This window comes from Oncorhynchus kisutch, linkage group LG18, assembly GCF_002021735.2.
Source record: "Oncorhynchus kisutch isolate 150728-3 linkage group LG18, Okis_V2, whole genome shotgun sequence".
Classification (NCBI taxonomy): Eukaryota; Metazoa; Chordata; class Actinopteri; order Salmoniformes; family Salmonidae; genus Oncorhynchus; species Oncorhynchus kisutch.
This window is the reverse complement of record NC_034191.2, coordinates 13,680,624-13,698,123: the sequence shown is the minus strand read 5'-3', so window position 1 is coordinate 13,698,123 and position 17,500 is coordinate 13,680,624. Positions and strand designations below refer to the sequence as shown.

Here is a 17,500-nt window from a genome sequence, read left to right as displayed (position 1 = left end):
TGATGGAGAGAGGGAGTGAGTGAGAGAGAGAGGGAGAGATGGAGGGAGAGATGGAGGAAGAGATGGAGGAAGAGATGGAGGGAGAGATGGAGGGAGAGAGAGGGAGAGAGGGCAAGATGGAGAGATGGGGAGATGGAGAGAGGGAGTGATGGAGAGAGGGAGTGAGTGAGAGAGGGAGAAATGGAGGGAGAGATGGAGAGAGAGATGAGAGAGGGAGGGAGAGATGGAGGGAGGGAGGGAGAGAGGGAGGGAGAGAGGGAGGGAGAGATGGAGGGAGGGAGGGAGGGAGAGATGGTTAATCCAGGACATTTCATGGATATAAACTCAGCCTCTTCTCTGCATTGCAGCACACCCTGCTCCCTCCCTCTCTCCCCTCCTGTTTCATTTCTCCATCCTCCAGTGGATGGCCAATCCTCTCATTTATTTTCAGTGCATTCACTGCCCTTTAACCAACACCCCTCTCTCTCCTCCTCCCCTCTCGCTATCTCTCCTCCCTCTGTCTAACCTCCTCCCTACATGTCTCTCTCACACTAGCTTCCACCCTACATCTCTTTCTCCCCCTCCCCACCTCTCTCTAACATTCTTCCATTCCCCTCCCCACCTCTCCCTCACTCACTACCTCTCCCCCCACCCTAAGTAGTGGGTAGACTCACCCTGTGTTATCAGGTCTCTCCTCAGTAGTGGGTAGACTCATCCTGTGTTATCAGGTCTCTCCTCAGTAGTGGGTAGACTCACCCTGTGTTATCAGGTCTCTCCTCAGTAGTGGGTAGACTCACCCTGTGTTATCAGGTCTCTCCTCAGTAGTGGGTAGACTCACCCTGTGTTATCAGGTCTCTCCTCAGTAGTGGGTAGACTCACCCTGTGTTATCAGGTCTCTCCTCAGTAGTGGGTAGACTCACCCTGTGTTATCAGGTCTCTCCTCAGTAGTGGGTAGACTCACCCTGTGTTATCAGGTCTCTCCTCAGTAGTGGGTAGACTCACCCTGTGTTATCAGGTCTCTCCTCAGTAGTGGGTAGACTCACCCTGTGTTATCAGGTCTCTCCTCAGTAGTGGGTAGACTCACCCTGTGTTATCAGGTCTCTCCTCAGTAGTGGGTAGACTCACCCTGTGTTATCAGGTCTCTCCTCAGTAGTGGGTAGACTCACCCTGTGTTATCAGGTCTCTCCTCAGTAGTGGGTAGACTCACCCTGTGTTATCAGGTCTCTCCTCAGTAGTGGGTAGACTCACCCTGTGTTATCAGGTCTCTCCTCAGTAGTGGGTAGAGAACCGGCTCCACTCCATCCATTTCCTGGATGATCAGCGTTTTCCCAAACGCACAGCCAGCTCCAGGGACGTGATGAAGTTAGGATCCTGGAGGAAAACATTCTGATAACAGCACTAATGCCTGGTGTCACAACTGGTATCTAACTGGTACGACTAACATGTCTCTGTGTGATAGGAGTTCACAGTACCTGTTGGTTGACTGAAATACCTGTTAAAAGTGTTTCTGTATAAGTGACAGGTGTGATGTGTGAATGATTGACAGATGTGACAGGTGTACCTGCTGATTGATGACCTCGAGGCGATGCTGCTTCAGGTGAGTACGGAGCCACTCTGTAGCCCGAGAGGAGGGGTCGATGAGGAACGGACAAGCAACACTCTGAGAGAGAGAGAGAGAGAGAGAGAGAGAGAGAGAGAAAGAGACGTAAGTGATGGATGACATACTGAAAGTCATTGAGGAACTAAGAGTCCTTTTCCATTTCTTTCCCTATCTATATATTAAGATAGATGCTTAAATAGTTTTTCTCTCTGGGGAGAATCTTTGAGGCCCAGTCCAGTTCTCTCTCACAGCTGTCACAGTGATTGGCCAGCGAGGCATTGGCTGTCTGGATTCAGAGCTGCCAGACATTGAGCAGGACACACCAGACAAAGGGATGAGATCTCTCTTTATGCTATGGCTCACTATGTATTGCTATGGCTCACTATGTATTGCTATGGCTCACTATGTATTGCTATGGCTCACTATGTATTGCTATGGCTCACTATGTATTGCTATGGCTCACTATGTATTGCTATGGCTCACTATGTATTGCTATGGCTCACTATGTATTGCTATGGCTCACTATGTATTGCCGTCTTGCTCTGGCCTTTTCTCTCCTTCCATCTCTCTAAACCATGTCCTTTCTGTTTATCTTTCCCATCCCTCCTCCTTTATGTAGATTTGTTAATTCATCCTTTCTCTCCCTCTGTAGAGTTATATATGCTTTAGATGTGGTTGATGGTTATGGCCCTGTGTGTGTAAACTGCAATGCCTTTATTCACAGACTCCCAGGGCTGACAAACCATCAAACATCTGACACACTGTCTGCTGTATTGGTCCGACCTACACACTACACTCTCCACAAGACCCATAGAGGACCACAGTTTGGAGAGCAATTTATGAGACACACTGAGCAGACATGTCACACAGCACCAGGTAACAGCGTGTTTGCAGTAAATTGCTGTGGGATCACACCAGACATGCTTTATAAAGGGTCTAAGAATCAAAGTGGACTAGGATTGCAAAGGTAGGATATATTACTGGAAACTTTCACAATGTACCAGTAAACTACCAGAATTTTGGTATCATTCAAATATTTTATGTAATCCATCAAAGACATATTTGGCCTTTTTGGATACTTCAGATTATCACAGGTGTCTAATAGTCTCTGGCCCTCTGTGTGGTCTTATCACATGTAAAATATATGAAATAAGATGATTTTTAAATAAATAGAATGACAGAGCTGTAAACATTATACTAAACTGCTGAGTGGCACAGCGGTCTAAGGCACTGCATTGAAGTGCTGCGGCGTCACTACAGCCTGGGGTCCAATCCCACCCTGTGTCATTAACGGCCGTGACCGGGAGTCCAATAGGGAGGGGCACAATTGGCCCAGCGTCGTCTGGGTTAGGGGAGGGTTTGGCCAGGGGGGCTTTACGTGGCTCATCGCGCTCTAGCGCCTCCTTGTGGCGGGCCGGCTGCCTGCAGGCTAACGTCGGTCATCAGTTGACTAGTGTTTCCTCTGACACATCAGTGCAGCTGGCTTCAGTGTTAAAAGCGCAGCTTGGCAGGTCATGTTTCAGAGGACGCATGACTCGACCTTCACCTCTCCCGAGCCCATTGGGCAGTTGCAGCGATGAGACATGATTTTAATCACGAAATTGGGGAGAAAATGGGGGGGGGGGGGAAATTACACACCAAAAAACAACATTCTATTAAATATAAACCATCAACTTAGTGAATACTATTGGTGTTAAATATGAGCGTTTCAGCATGGTTTACTAGTTCAATAGTAGCCAGTGAGTTTACACACCACTTCCACAGTATTCACATTTTATTGCCTTAAAATGTCATCTCAAAAGGGAATAAATGTGTTTTTTTTACCTTACTTATCCACATAACCTACTCCACATTTTCAAAGTTTAAGAAGAATAAACAAAGATGTCTTAATTGCATATGTTTTCACAGCCCAGAGTTAATACTAGTGTACTTCCGGCGCCGACAGTTTTTTGTTATTTCTTACATTGGTACCCCAGGTAATCTTAGGTTTCATTACATACAGTCGAGAAGAACTACTGAATATAAGAGCAACGTCAACTCACCATCAGTACGACCAAGAATACGACTTTCCTGAAGAGGGAACCTGTGTTCTGCCTTCCACCCAGGACAATGGATCGGATCCCAGCCGGCGAACCAAAACAACGACACCGTAAAAAGGGCAGACGAAGCGGTCTTCTGGTCAGGCTCCGGAGACAGGCACATCGCGCACCACTCCCCAGCATACTACTCGCCAATGTCCAGACTCTTGACAACAAGGTAGATGAAATCCGAGCAAGGGTAGCATTCCAGAGAGACATAAGAGACTAATGTTCTTTGCTTCACGGAAACATGGCTCACTCGAGACACGCTATCGGAGTCGGTACAACCAGCTGGTTTCTCCACGCATCGCGCCGACAGAAACAAGCATCTTTCTGGTAAGAAGAGGGCCGTGGGGGTATGCCTTATGATTAACGAGACGTGGTGTGATTATAACAACATTAAGAAACTCAAGTCCTTCTGTTCACCCGAATTCCTCACAATCAAATGTCGACCGCATTATCTACCAAGAGAATTCTCTTAGATTATAATCACAGCCGCTTATATTCCCCCCCCAAGAAGACAACGATGACCCTGAACGAAATTCATTTGACTATGTAAACTGGAAACCACATATCCTGAGGCTGCATTCATTGCAGCTGGGGATTTTAACAAGGCTAATCTGAAAACAAGACTCCCTAAATTCTATCAACATATCGATTGTGCTACAAGGGCTGGCAAAACCCTGGATCAATGTTATTCTAACCTCCGCGAAGCATATAAGGCCCTCCTCCACCCTCCTTTCGGAAAAGCTGACCACGACTCCATTTTGTTGCTCCCTGCCTATAGACAGAGACTAAAACAGGAAGCTCCCACGCTCAGGTCTGTTCAACGCTGGTCCGACCAAACTGATTCCACACTTCAAGAATACTTCAATCACGTGATTTGGGATATGTTCCGCATTGCGTCAAACAACAACATTGACGAATAAGCTGATTCAGTGAGCGAGTTTATTAGCAAGTGCATCGGCGATGTCGTACCCACAGAAACTATTAAAACATTCCCCAACCAGAAACCGTGGATTGATGGCAGCATTCGCGCGAAACTGAAAGCGCAAACCACTGCTTTTAATCAGGGCAAGGTGACCGGAAACATGACAGAATACAAACAGTGTAGCTATTCCCTCCGCAAGGCAATCAAACAAGCTAAGCTTCAGTATAGATAAAAAGCAGGGTTGCAATTCAACGGATCAGACACAAGAGGTACAGTGGGGCAAAAAAGTATTTAGTCAGCCACCAATTGTACAAGTTCTCCCACTTAAAAAGATGAGGCCTGTAATTTTCATCATAGGTACACTTCAACTATGACAGACAAAATGGAGAAAAAAAATCCAGAAAATCACATTGTAGGATTTTTTATGAATTTATTTGCAAATTATGGTGGAAAATAAGTATTTGGTCACCTACAAACAAGCAAGATTTCTGGCTCTCACCGACCTGTAACTTCTTCTTTAAGAGGCTCCTCTGTCCTCCACTTGTTACCTGTATTAATGGCACCTGTTTGAACTTGTTATCTGTATAAAAGACCTATCCACTACCTCAAACAGCCACACTCCAAACTCCACTATGACCAAGTCCAAAGAGCTGTCAAAGGACACCAGAAACAAAATTGTAGACCTGCACCAGGCCGGGAAGACTGAATCTGCAATAGGTAAACAGCTTGGTTTGAAGAAATCAACTGTGGGAGCAATTATTAGGAAATGGAAGACATACAAGACCACTGATAATCTCCCTCGATCTGGGGCTCCACGCAAGATCTCACCCCGTGGGGTCAAAAGGATCACAAGAACGGTGAGCAAAAATCCCAGAACCACACAGGGGGACCTAGTGAATGACCTGCAGAGACCTGCAGAGAGCTGGGACCAAAGTAACAAAGCCTACCATCAGTAACACACTACGCTGCCAGGGACTCAAATCCTGCAGTGCCAGACGTGTCCCCCTGCTTAAGCCAGTACATGTCCAGGCCCGTCTGAAGTTTGCTATAGAGCATTTGGATGATCCAGAAGAAGATTGGGAGAATGTCATATGGTCAGATGAAACCAAAATATAACTTTTTGGTAAAAACTCAACTCGTCGTATTTGGAGGACAAAGAATGCAGAGTTGCATCCAAAGAACACCATACCTACTGTGAAGCATGGGGGTGGAAACATCATGCGTTGGGGCTGTTTTTCTGCAAAGGGACCAGGACGACTGATCCGTGTAAAGGAAAGAATGAATGGGGCCATGTATCGTGAGATTTTGAGTGAAAACCTCCTTCCATCAGCAAGGGCATTGAAGATGAAACTTGGCTGGGTCTTTCAGCATGACAATGATCCCAAACACACTGCCCGGGCAACGAAGGAGTGGCTTCGTAAGAAGCATTTCAAGGTCCTGAATGTGATTTTCTGGATTTTTTCCCCTAATTTTGTCTGTCATAGTTGAAGTTTACCTATGATGAAAATTACAGGCCTCTCTCATCTTTTTAAGAGGGAGAACTTGCACAATTGGTGGCTGACTAAATACGTTTTTTGCCCCACTGTATGTGGCAGGGTCTACAGTCAATCACGGATTACAAAAATAAAATCAGCCCCGTCACGGACCAGGATGTCTTGCTCCCAGACAGACTAAATAACTTCTTTGCTCGCTTTGAGGACAATACAGTGCCACTGACACGGCCCGCTACCAAAACCTGCGGACTCTACTTCACTGCAGCCGACGTGTGAAAAACATTTAAACGTGTTTACCCTCGCAAGGCTGCAGGCCCAGACGGCATCCCCAGCAGCGTCATCAGAGCATGCGCAGACCAGCTGGGTGGTGTGTTTACGGACATATTCAATCAATCCTTATCCCAGTCTGCTGTTCCCACATGCTTCAAGAGGACTACCATTGTTCCTGTTCCCAAGAAAGCTAAGGTAACTGAGCTAAACGACTACCGCCCCGTAGCACTCACTTCCGTCATCAAGGAAGTGCTTTGAGAGACTAGTCAAGGACCATATCACCTCCACCCTACCTGACATCCTAGACCCACTCCAATTTGCTTACCGCCCCAATAGGTCCACAGACGACGCAATTGCAGCCACATTGCACACTGCCCTAACCCATCTGGACAAGAGGAATACCTATGTGAGAATGCTGTTCATCGACTACAGCTCAGCATTTAACGCCATAGTACCCTCCAAACTCGTCATCAAGCTCGAGACCCTGGGTCTTGACCCCGCCCTTTGCAACTGGGTACTGGACTTCCTGACGGACCACCCCCCAGGTGGTGAGGGTAGGTATCAACATCTCCACCCCGCTGATCCTCAACACTGGGGCCCCACAAGGGTGCGTTCTCAGCCCTCTCCTGTACTCCCTGTTCACTCACGACTGCGGGCACCACCGATGTCACAGGAAGGCCATAAAGACCATCAAGGACAACAACCACCCGAGCCACTACCTGTTCACCCTGCTATCATCCAGAAGGAGAGGTCAGTACAGGTGCATCAAAGCAGGGACCGAGAGACTGAAAAACAGCTTCTATCTCAAGGCCATCAGACTGTTAAACAGCCACCACTAACATTGAGCGGCTGCTGCCAACATACTGACTCAACTCCAGCCACTTTAATAATGGAAAAATTGATGTAAAAAATCTATCACTAGCCACTTTAAACAATGCCACTTAATATAATGTTTACATGCCCTACATTACTCATCTCATATGTATATACTGTACTCTATACCATCTACTGCATCTTGCCATCTTTATGTAATACATGTATCACTAGCCACTTTAAACTATGCCACTTTTATGTTTACATACCCTACATTACTCATCTCATATGTATATACTGTACTTGATACCATCTACTGCATCTTGCCTATGCCGCTCTGTACCATCACTCATTCATATATCTATATGTACATATTCTTCATCCCTTTACACTTGTGTGTATAAGGTAGTTGTTGTGAAATTGTTAGGTTAGATTACTCATTGGTTATTACTGCACGGTCAGAACTAGAAGCACAAGCATTTCGCTACACTCGCATTAACATCTACTAACCATGTGTTTGTGACAAATAAAACTGGATTTGATGTGGAAACACCTTCGGCAGCCATTACAGCTGGGAATCATTTGGAATAAGATTCTACCAACTTTACCAAAATTGCTTAAACTCAGTAAATTTGGTTGGGAGTCATTGATGGACAGCAATATTACAACTTTGTCTCTGATTTTCAAGTAGATTTAAGTAAAACTGAGACTAATTAGTGAGGACATTTGTATGTCATTTTGTAGAATTTTTAGTAGGATTAAATGTCAGGAATTGTGAAAAACTGAGTTTAAATGTATTTGGCTACTGTGTATGTAAACTTCCGACTTCAACTGTATTTGTTGTCAATGTTTTGATGTGAAACTGGTGTCAGTTCTGAAAGTCAAGAGTTACAGAGTTAATTGAAAACAATAGTATTGTTGATTATATGCCTTTTTCCTTAATTAGGCTATTTTCTCTTGAACCATATGGTCTATCTACTAAAAACTCATGGACAATATGGACTCAGATGAATGAATGCTATGTATGAATAAAACATTTAGTTTGTTCTTCAAGTACAAATTACCAAAGTTATGATAGAATGTCACAGATTTTCTGTTAATTATCAAAATTGGTATTTTTGTAAAGAGGCTAAAATAAGCTGCTGTAAAATCATGAGCTCTCATCAACACCTCCTCCATCTACTGGACTGAGAGAGAGGCCCTCTTGACTCCGGAGGGCTGGAGGGAGTGGGGGACATGGGAGAAAGGGGAGGGAGGGGGGGAGTGGGGGTCATGGGAGACAGGGGAGGGAGGGGAGGAAGAGAGTGAGAATGGGGGTTGGGGGGTGTAGGAGTGAGAATGAGGGTTGGGGGGTGTAGGAGGCAGAGTGAGGGTTGAGGGAGTGTAGGAAGCAGAGTGAGGGTTGAGGGAGTGTAGGAAGCAGAGTGAGGGTTGAGGGGGTGTAGGAAGCAGAGTGAGGGTTGAGGGAGTGTAGGAAGCAGAGTGAGGGTTGAGGGAGTGTAGGAAGCAGAGTGAGGGTTGAGGGAGTGTAGGAAGCAGAGTGAGGGTTGAGGGAGTGTAGGAAGCAGAGTGAGGGTTGAGGGGGTCTAGGAGGCAGAGTGAGGGTTGAGGGAGTGTAGGAAGCAGAGTGAGGGTTGAGGGAGTGTAAGAGGGAGAGGGTGAACACCGGCAGAGTGGGTCTCTTACTGAAAGATCTATGTAGTGACTGACAGTAGGGGAACTGTAGAAATAGTGACCCATTTAGAAACAGTAATTACATGTTCTACCGGCTGTGTGGTTCTTGGTTAAGGAACGGTTTCCTGGTCAGGAGGGAAAGGCAGACATTAAGAGGCTGAGCTCTTACACACCACAGCCACAGATTGCTCCAGAGACCGTGTTGTGAAAGAGCCCTGATTTTACAGTTCTCTTTTAAAGTATAATTCTCTCCACAAAGCAAAGGCCACTCATTCAGAAGAATGACAAAGCCTGGTGAAGCCGTACACACACAGACACAGACACAGACACACACACACACACACACACACACACACACACACAGCAACCAAAGCCCTATTAGACAAAACAGGATTATCAACAAAATATCCAAATCAAAAGGAAAAGCTACTTTTCACAGAAACGTTTCTTTCTGTTTAGCCATTTAGTGCCTCAAAAGGCATCATGCAAACAAACTGGTTAAGTTGATTAGAGAGAGAATCATTATAAAGTCTGGGACTTTATAATTTGAAGACGACTCAATAGAACGGGAAAATATGGACAAACATCCCAAACTCCTATAAACAAATTGTAAACGTTTCTGTTGCCACACCCCTTGCAGTAGTTTGTTTTACAATACAGGACTAATGCAGGTACAGGGTTTGTGTAGTTGCTATGTGGGACGGTGCTGGTGCATGTCTGTGTGCGTGTTTTGCAAGCAGCCTGCAGTAGGGCGGAGATATTGATGGATGGAGTGCTGAGTTCTTACCCGTGATTTGATCGCACTGGTCTTAAAGCAGCGATGCCAAAGGAAAGACCAACAGGAGAGAGGGATGAATGACAATTAAATGAAAGAGAGGAACACAACAGATGTGACCCGGATGTAAAACACATGACTCTCCCAGTCAGGGAGGGAATTCAGCTTCAACATGGAAACACAACACAACAACATAGAAACATAGTTGAGGAACACAGAACGTAACACACACCAATACAAACCGTTCCAGGGATTTTTCATCTAAAACCGACTCACAAATGTGTCAGGAACAGAGAAGAGAGATGGTGAATGAGAGTGAGTGAAGAAGAGCGAGAGAGAAAGAGTGAGAGAGAAAGAGTGAAAGAGAAAGAGTGTGAGAGAGAAAGAGTGTGAGAGAGAAGAGTGTGAGAGAGAAAGAGTGTGAGAGAGAAAGAGTGTGAGAGAGAAAGAGTGGGAGAGAGAAAGAGTGTGAGAGAGAAAGAGTGTGAGAGAGAAAGTGTGAGAGAGAAAGAGAGAGAGAGAAGGAGAGAGAAAGAGTGAGAGAGAGTGTGAGTGAGAAAGAGAACAAATGAGAGAGAGAGAGAAAGAGTAAGAGAGAGAGAGAGAGAGGGGTGGAAACTGAGCTCCACTTCCTAACCATATTAGAGATACACATTTCCCTCAGATTACACAGACCCACAAGGAATTGGAAAACAAATCACATTTTTAAAACTCCCATATCTACTGGGTAAAATACCACAGTGTGCCATCACAGCTTGTGCCCTGTTGCCACAAGAAAAGGGCAACCAGTGAAGAACAAACACCATTGTAAATACAAGCCATATTTACAGGTGAAGTCAGAAGTTTATATACACCTTAGCCAACTACATTTAAACTCAGTTTTTCACAATTCCTGACATTTAATCCTAGTTATATTTCCCTGTCTTAGGTCAGTTAGGATCACCATTTTATTTAAAAAATGTGAAATGTCAGAATAATAGTAGCGAGAATGATTTATTTCAGCTTTTATTATTTCATCACATCCCCAGTGGGTCAGAAGTTTACATACATTCGATTAGTATTTAGTTGCATTGCCTTTAAATTGTTTAACTTGGGTCAAACGTTTCAGGTAGCCTTCCACAAGCTTACGACAATAAGTTGGGTGAATTTTGGCCCATTCCTCCTGACAGAGCTGGTGTAAATGAGTCAGGTTTGTAGGCACCCTTGCTCGCACGTGCTTTAACAGTTCTGCCCACAAGTTTTCTATAGGATTGAGGTCAGGGCTTTGTGAAAGATACTCCAATACCTTGACTTTGTTGTCCTTAAGCCATTTTGCCACAATTTTGGAAGTATGCTTGGGGTCATTGTCCATTTGGAAGACCCATTTGTGACCAAGCTTTAACTTCCTGACTGATGTCTTTGAGATGTTGCTTCAATATATCCACGTAATTTTCCTTTGTCATGAAGCCATCTATTTTGTGGAGTTCACCAGTCCCTCCTGCAGCAAAGCACCCCCACAACATGATGCTGCCACCCCCCGTGCTTCATGGTTGGGATGGTGTTCTTCTGCTTGCAAACATCCCCCCTTTTTCCTGCAAACATAACAATGGTCATTATGGCCAAACAGTTCTATTTTTGTTTCATCAGACCAGAGGACATTTCTCCAAAAAGTACGATCTTTGTCCCCATGTGCAGTTGCAAACCGTAGTCTGGCTTTTTTATGGCGGTTTTGGAGCAGTGGCTTCTTCCTTGCTGAGCAGCTTTTCAGGTTATGTCGATATAGGACTCGTTTTTACTATGGATATAGATACTTTTGTACCTGTTTCCTCCAGCATCTTCACATGGTCCTTTGCTGTTGTTCTGGGATTGATTTGCACTTTTCAACCAAAATACGTTCATCTCTAGGAGACAGAACGCGTCTCCTTCCTGAGCGGTATGACGGCTGCGTGGTCCCATGGTGTTTAAACTTGCGTACTATTGTTTGTACAGATGAACGTGGTACCTTCAGGCGTTTGGAAATGGGTCCCAAGGATGAGGTCTCTGAGGTCTTGGCTGATTTCTTTTGATTTTTCCATAATGTCAAGCAAAGAGGCACTGAGTTAGAAGGCAGGCCTTGAAATACATCCACAGGTACTCCTCCAATCGACTCAAATGATGTCAATTAGCCTATCAGAAGCTTCTAAAGCTATGACATCATTTTCTGGAATTTTCCAAGCTGTATAACCACCTATAATTTAGCCCAAACAACTACCTCTTTCCCAACTGTATTTAATTTTTATTTATTTATTTATTTTGCTCCTTTGCACCCCATTATTTTTATTTCTACTTTGCACATTCTTCCATTGCAAAACTACCACTACTTGCTATATTGTATTTACTTTGCCATCATGGCCTTTTTTGCCTTTACCTCCCTTCTCACCTCACATTGTATATAGACTTGTTTATACTGTATTATTGACTGTATGTTTGTTTTACTCCATGTGTAACTCTGTGTCGTTTTATCTGTCGAACTGCTTTGCTTTATCTTGACCAGGTCGCAATTGTAAATGAGAACTTGTTCTCACTAGCCTACCTGGTTAAATAAAGGTGTTCTCAACTAGCCTACCTGGTTAAATAAAGGTGTTCTCAACTAGCCTACCTGGTTAAATAAAGGTGTTCTCAACTAGCCTACCTGGTTAAATAAAGGTGTTCTCAACTAGCCTACCTGGTTAAATAAAGGTGTTCTCAACTAGCCTACCTGGTTAAATAAAGGTGTTCTCAACTAGCCTACCTGGTTAAATAAAGGTGTTCTCAACTAGCCTACCTGGTTAAATAAAGGTGTTCTCAACTAGCCTACCTGGTTAAATAAAGGTGTTCTCAACTAGCCTACCTGGTTAAATAAAGGTAAAATAAAAAATCAAAGTATAAGAGGCACAGTCAACTTACTGTATGTAAACTTCTGACCCACTGGAATTATGATACAGTGAATTATAAGTGAAATAATCTGTCTGTAAACAATTGTTGGAAAATGACTTGTGTCATGCACAAAATAGATGTCCTAACCGACTTGGCAAAACTATAGTTTGTTAACAAGAAATGTGTGGAGTGGTTGAAAAACGAGTTGTAATGACTCCAACCTAAATGGATGTAAACTTCCCACTTCAACTGTATGTTTATTTACTTTCCCTTTTGTACGTTGACTCGTTACAACACTGTAATATATTGACATAATATGACATCTGAAATGTCTTTACTCTTTGGGAACTTCTGTGAGTGTAATGTTTACTGATCATTTTTATTGTTCATTTAAGTTTAGTTTATTATCTACTTCACTTGCTTTGGCAATGAAACATATGTTTCCCATGTCAATAAAGCCCTTTGAATAGAGAGAGTATGTAACCTGCAGTATAACCAGGGCGTTCTCCATAGACAGGTCATCTGAGGGCAGGCCTTCACTTTTCCAGATCAGCTGCTCACTCTCAGAGCACAGGAAATGCCGCAGGTCAAACTCTGAACACAGTCACACACAGTTAGAGAGAGAGAGAGAGGAGAGAGACAAAGGTTGAGTGTGTGTGACTGTGTGTGTGTGTGTGTGTGTGTGTGTGTGTGTGTGTGTGTGTGTGTGTGTGTGACTGTGTGTGTGACTGTGTCTTACTCTGTAGTCCAGAAGCCTTCATCCATGTCTCCAGGCTGGTTCGTCTCCTGTCCTCTGGAGCAGCAGACAGGTATGTGATGAAAGCTGCTGCCAGCATCGCTCTCTTAGGCAACGTATCCAACTCCTCAGTGATCTCATCCACCTGACACACACAGACACACACACTAAACTCAGCTGCAGGCCATTTAAGGTGAGCTGACTTAGTTGGTTTTACCTAAAGAGCAGCTCAGAAAGAGCTGCCATAGAAACAGAGTGAGAACAGACCCAGCCCGGAACAGACCCAGCCCGGAACAGACCCAGCCCAGAACAGACCCAGCCCAGAACAGACCCAGCCCAGAACAGACCCAGCCCAGAACAGAACAGACCCAGCCCAGAACAGACCCAGCCCAGAACAGACCCAGCCCAGAACAGACCCAGCCCAGAACAGACCCAGCCCAGAACAGACCCAGCCCAGAACAGACCCAGCCCAGAACAGACCCAGCCCAGAACAGACCCAGCCCAGAACAGACCCAGCCCAGAACAGACCCAGCCCAGAACAGACCCAGCCCAGAACATCCGGTGGGCAAACAGAGCGCTGCAACCTGGGTTCATACACCGACTGTGGGACTGTAGAGAGGTGAGTGTGTGTATGTACGTGAGTAGCAGGTAAAGCAGTCACTGGTGAGGGCTCCAAGCGGGACAGTGTGTGTGTGTGTGTGTGTGTGTGTGTGTGTGTGTGTGTGTGTGTGTGTGTGTGTGTGTGTGTGTGTGTGTGTGTGTGTGTGTATATATATATATATATATATATGTGTCTCTCTCTCTGACGGAGACAGTGGGAGATTGAGTGCTTTAATTAAGGAGCGGACAGATGCTGGAGAGAGAGGAGTAAAAACAGCCAGGAGGGACCGAGACAGCAGGATACATCCCCGCTCTTCACAAACACCTGGGCATTCCAGCGTGTGTGTTCTCCGTCCAGTTGGTGTATGAGTTGCTCTGCTGTCTGGATGGTCTTCTGGGCCTTACTGACCTCAGCCTCCAGCTTAGCTGCCTCTGTAGTACGAGACTGGAACCTAATGAGAGAGATGGATGGAGGGATAGAGGGGAGGGATAGAGAGGGTAGAGAGAGAGAGGGTAGAGAGAGAGAAAAGAGAGGGTAGAGAGAGAGAGGGAGAGAGAGAAAGGGATGGGTAGAGAGGGAGAGGGATAGAGAGAGAGAGGGGGGGGGTAGAGAGAGAGAGAAAGGGGTAGAGAGAGAGAGNCTGTATAACCACCTATAATTTAGCCCAAACAACTACCCTTCTTTCCCAACGTGTATTAATTTTATTTATTTATTTATTTTGGCTCCTTTGCACCCCATTATTTTATTTCTACTTGCACATTCTTCCATTGCAAAACTACCACTACTTGCTATATTGCTATTTACTTGCCATCATGGCCTTTTTTTGGCCTTTACCTCCCTTCATCACCCTCACATTGTATATAGAATTGTTTATACTGTATTATTGACTGTATGTTTGTTTTACTCCATGTGTAACTCTGTGTCGTTTTATTCTGTCGAACTGCTTTGCTTTATCTTGACCAGGTCGCAATTGTAAATGAGAACTTGTTCTCAACTAGCCTACCTGGTTAAATAAAGGTGTTCTCAACTAGCCTACCTGGTTAAATAAGGTGTTCTCAACTAGCCTACCTGGTTAAATAAAGGTGTTTTCTCCTAGCCTACCTGGTTAATAAAGGTGTTCTCACTAGCCTACCTGGTTAATAAAGGTGTTCTCAACTAGCCTACCTGGTTAAATAAAGGTGTTCTCAACTAGCCTACCTGGTTAAAATAAAGGTGTTCTCAAACTAGCCTACCCTGGTTAAATAAAGGTGTTCTCAACTAGCCTACTGGTTAATAAAGGTGTTCTCAACTAGCCTACCTGGTTAAATAAAGGTAAAATAAAAATCAAAGTATAAGAGGCACAGTCAACTTACTGTATGTAAACTTCTGACCCACTGAATTATGATACAGTGAATTATAAGTGAATATCTGTCTGTAAACAATTGTTGGAAAATGACTTGTGTCATGCACAAAATAGATGTCCTAACCGACTTGGCAAAACTATAGTTTGTTAACAAGAAATGTGTGGAGTGGTTGAAAAACGAGTTGTAATGACTCCAACCTAAATGGATGTAAACTTCCCACTTCAACTGTATGTTTATTTACTTTCCCTTTTGTACGTTGACGTCGTTACAACACTGTAATATATTGACATAATATGACATCTGAAATGTCTTTACTCTTTGGGAACTTCTGTGAGTGTAATGTTTACTGATCATTTTTATTGTTCATTTAAGTTTAGTTTATTATCTACTTCACTTGCTTTGGCAATGAAACATATGTTTCCCATGTCAATAAAGCCCTTTGAATAGAGAGAGTATGTAACCTGCAGTATAACCAGGGCGTTCTCCATAGACAGGTCATCTGAGGGCAGGCCTTCACTTTTCCAGATCAGCTGCTCACTCTCAGAGCACAGGAAATGCCGCAGGTCAAACTCTGAACACAGTCACACACAGTTAGAGAGAGAGAGAGAGGAGAGAGACAAAGGTTGAGTGTGTGTGACTGTGTGTGTGTTGTGTGTGTGTGTGTGGTGTGTGTGTGTGTGTGTGTGTGGTGTGACTGTGTGTGTGACTGTGTCTTACTCTGTAGTCCAGAAGCCTTCATCCATGTCTCCAGGCTGGTTCGTCTCCTGTCCTCTGGAGCAGCAGACAGGTATGTTGATGAAAGCTGCTGCCAGCATCGCTCTCTTAGGCAACGTATCCAACTCCTCAGTGATCTCATCCACCTGACACACACAGACACACACACTAACTCAGCTGCAGGCCATTTAGGTGAGCTGACTTAGTTGGTTTTACCCTAAAGAGCAGCTCAGAAAGAGCTGCCATAGAAACAGAGTGAGAACAGACCCAGCCCGAACAGACCCAGCCCGGAACAGACCCAGCCCAGAACAGACCCAGCCCAGAACAGACCCAGCCCAGAACAGACCCGCCCAGAACAGAACAGACCCAGCCCAGAACAGACCCAGCCCAGAACAGACCCAGCCCAGAACAGACCCAGCCAGAACAGACCCAGCCCAAACAGACCCAGCCCAGAACAGACCCAGCCCAGAAACAGACCCAGCCCAGAACAGACCCAGCCCAGAACAGACCCAGCCCAGAACAGACCCAGCCCAGAACAGACCCAGCCAGAACATCCGGTGGGCAAACGAGCGCTGCCAACCTGGGTTCATACACCCGACTGTGGGACTGTAGAGAGGTGAGTGTGTGTATGTACGTGAGTAGCAGGTAAAGCAGTCACTGGTGAGGGCTCCAAGCGGGACAGTGTGTGTGTGTGTGTGTGTGTGTGTGTGTGTGTGTGTGTGTGTGTGTGTGTGTGTGTGTGTGTGTGTGTGTGTGTGTGTGTGTATATATATATATATATATATATGTGTCTCTCTCTCTGACGGAGACAGTGGGAGATTGAGTGCTTTAATTAAGGAGCGGACAGATGCTGGAGAGAGAGGAGTAAAACAGCCAGGAGGGACCGAGACAGCAGGATACATCCCCGCTCTTCACAAACACCTGGGCATTCCAGCGTGTGTGTTCTCCGTCCAGTTGGTTATGAGTTGCTCTGCTGTCTGGATGGTCTTCTGGGCCTTACTGACCTCAGCCTCCAGCTTAGCTGCCTCTGTAGTACGAGACTGGAACCTAATGAGAGAGATGGATGGAGGGATAGAGGGGAGGGATAGAGAGGGTAGAGAGAGAGAGGGTAGAGAGAGAGAAAAGAGAGGGTAGAGAGAGAGAGGGAGAGAGAGAAAGGGATGGGTAGAGAGGGAGAGGGATAGAGAGAGAGAGGGGGGGGGTAGAGAGAGAGAGAAAGGGGTAGAGAGAGAGAGCGAGAGAGGGGGGGGTAGAGAGAGAGAGAAAGGGGTAGAGAGAGAGAGAGAGAGAGAGGTGGGGTAGAGAGAGAGAGAGAGAGGGGTAGAGAGAGAGAGAGGGTAGAGAGAGAGAGGGTAGAGAGAGAAAGGGATTGGTAGAGAGGGAGAGGGGTAGAGAGAGAGAGGGAGGGGTAGAGAGAGAGGTAGAGAGAGAGAGAGGGGTAGAGAGAGAAAGAGGGGTAGAGAGAGAAAGAGGGTAGAAGAGAGAAAGAGGGGTAGAGAGAGAGAGAGAGAGAGGGGGAGAGAGAGAGAGAGAAGAGAGAGAGAGAGAGAGAGAGAGAGAGGGATAGAGAGAGAGAGAGAGGAGAGAGAGAGAGATAGAGGGATAAGAGAGAGAGAGAG

At 45.3% G+C, this 17,500-nt stretch overlaps 1 protein-coding gene across 1 annotated transcript in view; it reads right to left on the bottom strand.

Annotated features, from left to right (window-relative positions):
- Positions 1 to 17,500, bottom strand: part of dync2h1 (dynein cytoplasmic 2 heavy chain 1) — a 271,861-nt gene that overhangs the window by 159,703 nt on the left and 94,658 nt on the right. The window contains 6 exon segments of the mRNA XM_031795429.1: positions 1,228 to 1,314; positions 1,317 to 1,350; positions 1,541 to 1,639; positions 12,972 to 13,081; positions 13,227 to 13,368; positions 14,149 to 14,275. Coding sequence (XP_031651289.1) covers positions 1,228 to 1,314; positions 1,317 to 1,350; positions 1,541 to 1,639; positions 12,972 to 13,081; positions 13,227 to 13,368; positions 14,149 to 14,275 — 599 coding nt within the window.